General features: G+C 49.9%; 1 protein-coding gene across 1 annotated transcript; it reads left to right on the forward strand.

Moving 5' to 3' along the window:
- Positions 1-321: 321 nt before the first annotated feature.
- On the forward strand, positions 322-3,379 carry LOC112892237 (TBC1 domain family member 13-like). The gene is given in 10 exon segments (XM_025959370.1): positions 322-497; positions 586-678; positions 1,052-1,156; positions 1,291-1,317; positions 1,319-1,444; positions 1,931-2,029; positions 2,103-2,231; positions 2,361-2,540; positions 2,835-2,951; positions 3,035-3,379. Coding segments are annotated over 10 exon segments (1,116 nt in total). The 5' UTR covers positions 322-407; the 3' UTR covers positions 3,185-3,379.
- Positions 3,380-5,676: the final 2,297 nt, after the last annotated feature.

Here is a 5,676-nt window from a genome sequence, read left to right on the forward strand (position 1 = left end):
GGTTTTTTACGGACACCAAAAACTTTCTGTCAGGTAACTGTAATCCCGACGTCTTCGATCGAACTTCACTCATCTGTGTTGAGAGGGTCAAATCTTCGTTGCTAATGGGCTTGTACTTCTACATGGGCCATACCAATCCATACATCATCATCTTCAACTGGCTGGGCTTGGGCTTTTTTGTCGTGAGGAAGGTAGGCCCATCACCATCAAAAGAAGGAAGGCCCATCCCGTGAAAGGCGTAGTAAAGCATGAAAAGTCAGCGGACGATCTGTACGGTTGATTTCAATTGGGCCCACAAATCGACGGTTAAGGATAGATCCCGAAACATGTCTCGCTAACCGGACACGTTTCTGAAGCCACACGGGCGGTGGCCGGTGGGTGCATCTCAACTCCCAAAGGCCAAATCCATGGCGAGCTCGCCGAGATCTCCACCGCCGCCGCCGCCGCCGCCGCCACCGGAGTTCGAGATCTCGCGGCAGTCCCGCATCTTCGCGGCGGTAAGGCCTCCTGCTGTTTGCGTATTGCTTGGTTTTGGTTTTTCGGCTTCTGGCTTAAGGGTTCGTAGGCGTGCTGGACTCTGTGCAGCTGTCCAAGAAGGTGATAGATCTCGATGAGCTGAGGATGCTGGCGGCTCAGGGCGTCCCGGACGCGGCCGGAGTCCGTTCGACTGTGTGGAAGGTACTTGATTGGCTCGCTTTTTGTGTTTTTTAGCCCTTGTATGGTTTGTTCTATGGGCAGGGAATTCAGACTTCAGAAATTAATCGCATCGATACAATGGCAGTGCAATATACTGCAAAACTAATTCGGTTTTCATTGTAGGATGGCCTTAATTTATTTAATTGTCCTTTAATCAGCCCTCTATTATGTTGGAGATTTAAGTCTATCCTTTTGCTTTGGATGCTTATGTACGGTTGAAACTGCCTACTCGTTTCTGTTCACTCTTGGCGAAGATTGAAGAAGCATTCTGATTCCATAAGTAGTGGAAAGGTTGCAGTCAAAGCTTTTAGTTTTGCCTTTTCAGTCACTGACACCGCATGTTATTGTTGTGCAGCTGCTACTGGGTTATCTGCCCAATGACCGCTCGCTGTGGGAGCAGGAGCTGGCAAAGAAGAGATCACAGTATGCAGCTTTCAAAGATGAGTTTCTTAGCAACCCTGTAAGTCACTGCAAATTCAGGTCATCCCTATGGTATCTTGATTGCTAGTTGCACATGTGGTACCTGGCGTATGGCCAGTATGCCTGGCTAGATCCTGTCGGGAAAATAGAGATCCTGAATCCTGAATTTGCTAGGTAGGTAGAAACAGCGCGACAAGTGGAAAAAGAAGGCAACAGCAACGATAATGCAGAGCATGTTGACAATGGGTTGCTCCACAGGTCAGAGGTAACCCAAGAGGAGCACCCTTTGAGCCTTGGGAAGACCAGTGTTTGGAATCATTTTTTTGAGGTAGATCGTTGCCTTGCAATGCTATAACTGTTTATGTTTTTTATATAGCTAGAATTCAGTTCACCTAACGCAGTTGACTACACTTTTGTCGGTACTGTGTTTGAACTATGCATGAGCCAGTGGTTGTGGTGTCTATGATTTATTGGCATTGCTGTTAGAATGCATGGTTTAATCATAACAAGAATCAAGTAGAACTGGAATAATGCAATTGACTCTCAGCTCATTTATTCCTGCTCCAAAATCTAGGTGCGCCGTGCTTAGAGAAAAAGAAAATGAAGCTAAGAAATTTTTGAGTCAATTATTCTTCAGCTAGTTTATTTTGCCATAGTTTCAGAAACATCAGCTTTCTTTCTGAGTGTACATGCATGCAGTGTGTACCGTACTGCACATATGCTGTTGAGTTCGTTGCAAGTATGAGCTGATTCACCTTACGTCATTGCTCTTTTATTGTTAACATATGATGTCTGGAATTTTTCTTTCATACAGTATGCGGAGATTATGGAACAAATTGACCGCGATGTAAAACGGACACACCCTGACATGCATTTCTTCTGTGGTGATTCATCTTTTGCTAAGTCCAATCAGGTAAATCTTCATGTCGCTCGGAGATTAAACAGTGTTGTCAGATGCCTGTCTGATCTTTTATGATTCTCACCAGGAATCTCTGAAAAATGTACTGTTAATCTTTGCCAAGCTGAATGCTGGAATAAGATATGTGCAAGGGATGAATGAAATTCTGGCTCCACTCTTCTTTGTCTTTCGGAGTGATCCAGATGATAAAAATGCTGTATGCAGTAAGAGATTGTTTTACCAGATTCTTAGTGCCCTTTATTGTACTGCTGACAGCTGAAGCTTTTCCTGTTCGGTTTAGTCATGACTATCTGTATCATGATGTTGCTATTTGGACTCTTTGCAGAAATTTGCAGAAGCGGATTCATTCTTTTGCTTCGTTGAGTTGCTTAGTGGATTTAGAGACAACTTCTGCCAAAAACTTGACAACAGTTCTGTTGGCATTCGAGGTACCCTAGCGAAATTATCACAACTTGTAACAAAATATGATGCAGAACTCCAGCACCATTTGGAAATAACTACAGAAGTAAGTCTTTACTTCCTGCATATTGCCGTCTTACTTGCTGTGTTTAGTATTGTTCTCTGTTTGGCCTTCTAGGTCATTTAAATGTATTGACCTGAATGAAACTATAAAGAACAGTATTTCTGTTGTAAGGACAGTGTAACAGAATGTAGGTGGTTCTTTTGTTGAGTATATCTCAAATGGTTTCGCTGTACCTGTTTCTATGGTGTTATGATTTTGAAAGCATCCTATCCACTGTTTTAAGGTAGGTTAGGTGCCTGCAGCTTTCGTGACAAAAGCAAAACATGCTATCTGCAGGTTAATCCCCAGTTCTATGCATTCAGATGGATAACGTTGCTGCTGACCCAGGAGTTCAACTTTGCCGACACTATTCATATATGGGACACGCTATTGAGCGATCCTGACGGTCCCCAGGTAGTAACGCAAACCCTGGTATATTCTGCAAGGCTTTGATCCTGTGTTTCTTCAACTGAACTTTTTTTATCTGCCGAACACAGGAAACCTTGCTCAGAATATGCTGCGCGATGCTGATCCTTGTCCGGAAGCGGCTCTTGGCCGGCGATTTCACCTCCAACCTCAAGCTCCTGCAGAACTACCCCCCAACAAACATCAGCCACCTCCTGTACGTCGCGAACAAGCTGCACTGAAGCGAGCTCTCGCGGCGGCCGTGGAGCGCTGCTGTGCTTGTTCAGCTAAAACTGCCACTGAGCCGCAGAACAGCAGCAGAATTGAACCATTGTTTGATGTATCATTACTTGTCAATTAATCCCTATGACCTTTTATATGTTGACCAGACGATGACTTGAATCCCGAGTAATCAAGGTGGTGCCGTAATTAGCATCCGGCTTATCTGTTGCCCTGCTTGTCCTTCCACTGATGGGGGGGCATTCTTTCTTTAGGAAGCGAGTCTAGCTCACCCTAACCACACAGGTTCAGATTCAGTTACTCTTTAACTCAAATTTGAGCGGCCATTTTAATTTCTCCTTAACCAACTATATTAGGTTGGGTTTGGGACTCTTTCACGTTACATGTACACGCACCAGTTGGCATGCGCACCCAGTTGCAAGTTGCAACTGCACTGCAGGTCTCTCCTCTGCCAGTGTCATTCTTCTGTACTGTACGTTCGTCTTTACTGTTGAAGTATACTCCCAGGCCAGCTGCAGCAGCAGCGGCAGCACCCTACAGGGATGGAACTCAGAATCCATGTATGGTAGGGTTCATGACATGTAGTATATGCGTATCAATCATATCAGTGTGCGTGTGTGCTCGTGTGTCCAGGATCCCATATCCCAGAACAGTGCTGTTCCGGTGAGGGGAAGCATCCGCGACGCCGAAAGGCTACAGCCTCGCTTTCCCCCCTTGTTCCCAGAGCTGAAACAGCCCTCTCGCGTCGTTGCGACCGGAACTGTTGGTGCCGCGCCTTGGCGGCGCCCAGTGGGGGACACGGCCGCCGCCGGCGCAGCCCCCCGGCCCCAGCCCTGGAGATCCTCACGAGTCACGCCGGCGCCGTCTGCACCAGGAACGCTCGCTCGGTAATCCCGGACCTCGACGCCACGATTGCTCGGCGTTGCCCGGACCTGACCGGACCGGACCGGACGGTGGAACGCAGTTGCCACTTGCTGCTCTACCATGCGAGGCTGAGAATTTGCAATGGGAGGTTGCACGACACCGGGCAAGTGAACACATGGCACATGCATAGTGGCATACGGGCGCGACCGCTAGTTTGTCCTCTCCTACTCACTGCTCGCTGCCAGAGAGATATAGGAGTGATGAGGGGCGACGACGACCGCCCCGGGGGGGGGGGGGGGTGGGGGGGGTCCTCTGCAACAGGGGCAGAGCGATCTCAACGCCGGCGACAAAATGTACAGGCCGCAGAGATAGGCCGGAGCGGAGCGCCTGTAGTCGCCCCCTTGCTGTTGCTGCTGCCTGCTCCGATGCATGCCGCCGCTGGGTCTCTCTGATGGGGCAATGGCGGATGGACGTCGATCCAGGCGTAATCCAAATCCGTGAGACAGGACTCGCGCCTCGGCCTCTCCCCCAAGCTGACGGTGATGTGATGGAAACCCGCTGGCGCGCCGCGCGGTGTCACCACGCCACCGCCGGCCGGCGCCACCGCTGCAGATTCCATGCGGCCACATGCTGCTAGCGCATGCATCGCCACCAGCAACCGCAAGCACTGTTCTCCTCCACAGGTTGTATTGTGTGCGGCGCCGGAAATTGGCTGCCGTGCTAGCTCGGATTACCAAACTGCTAGCTGCTGATGACAGCACCAACAATACCGGAGTCTGCATCAAACAGTTCGGTTTCAGCACGATAAAAAAATGATTATCGGATTTGGATCGACTAAACTTTGCTATGTGCTGCTAGGCTAGGCTGTACTCCTATACGTAGTTCAGGCTCCGGGTTTTACGAAGTGCGGCGTCGGCGCAGGGGACACGCGTGGGAGGGCCGGCCGGGCCGGGACCCCGCACGGTTGCAGCAGTAGGCGTACCCGCGCGTATACATGTCGCCCGGGGACCAGATACGAGGTTGGCGTTGCCGTTGCATGCGACACCACGGGCAGAACCAACCTCCGACAGGCGCCACGGGCGGCCGAGCCCCTCGTAGCCAACGGCCGGCACGCCGCATGCACCCTCTCCGCATGCCATCTCACAGTCTCCTCGCGCTCTCTGCATGCCGCCGCGCGTGTCCGCCTAGACCACCTCCCCACGCACAAAACGGCCACAAGTCTTTTCTTTTTCTTTTTTAACCTGCTTCCTCAACATTCGCCGTATTGTTGGTGTTCTAGAAGAATGATCCCAGATACTCAAGCTGTAATCCAAAGGGGATTTTTATCTGTCTCAAGCTTCAAGCTTGCATAATTACTCACTTGCTAACCTTTATGCTTCGTTCGAGCAAGTATTCTGCAAGACTGCACAAACTCTACCAGCAGCGAGCGCCGAATAAACTTCATAGTTCACACAGCTCAGCGACAGGCCAGCAGCCCAGCAGATAGCTTCTTCTCCGCCCATGTCGCGGTCGCAGCTTTAAATTTTCAGAAACACCTAACAGAGTGGCATGGTAAACTCTTGGCTAGCTCAGCACCCGACTGATCTCTCCAAGTGTCCGGCCCTCCATGGCGTGGCATGCATGTAATTAC

The sequence above is a fragment of the Panicum hallii genome, chromosome 5 (assembly GCF_002211085.1).
Source record: "Panicum hallii strain FIL2 chromosome 5, PHallii_v3.1, whole genome shotgun sequence".
NCBI lineage: Eukaryota > Viridiplantae > Streptophyta > Magnoliopsida > Poales > Poaceae > Panicum > Panicum hallii.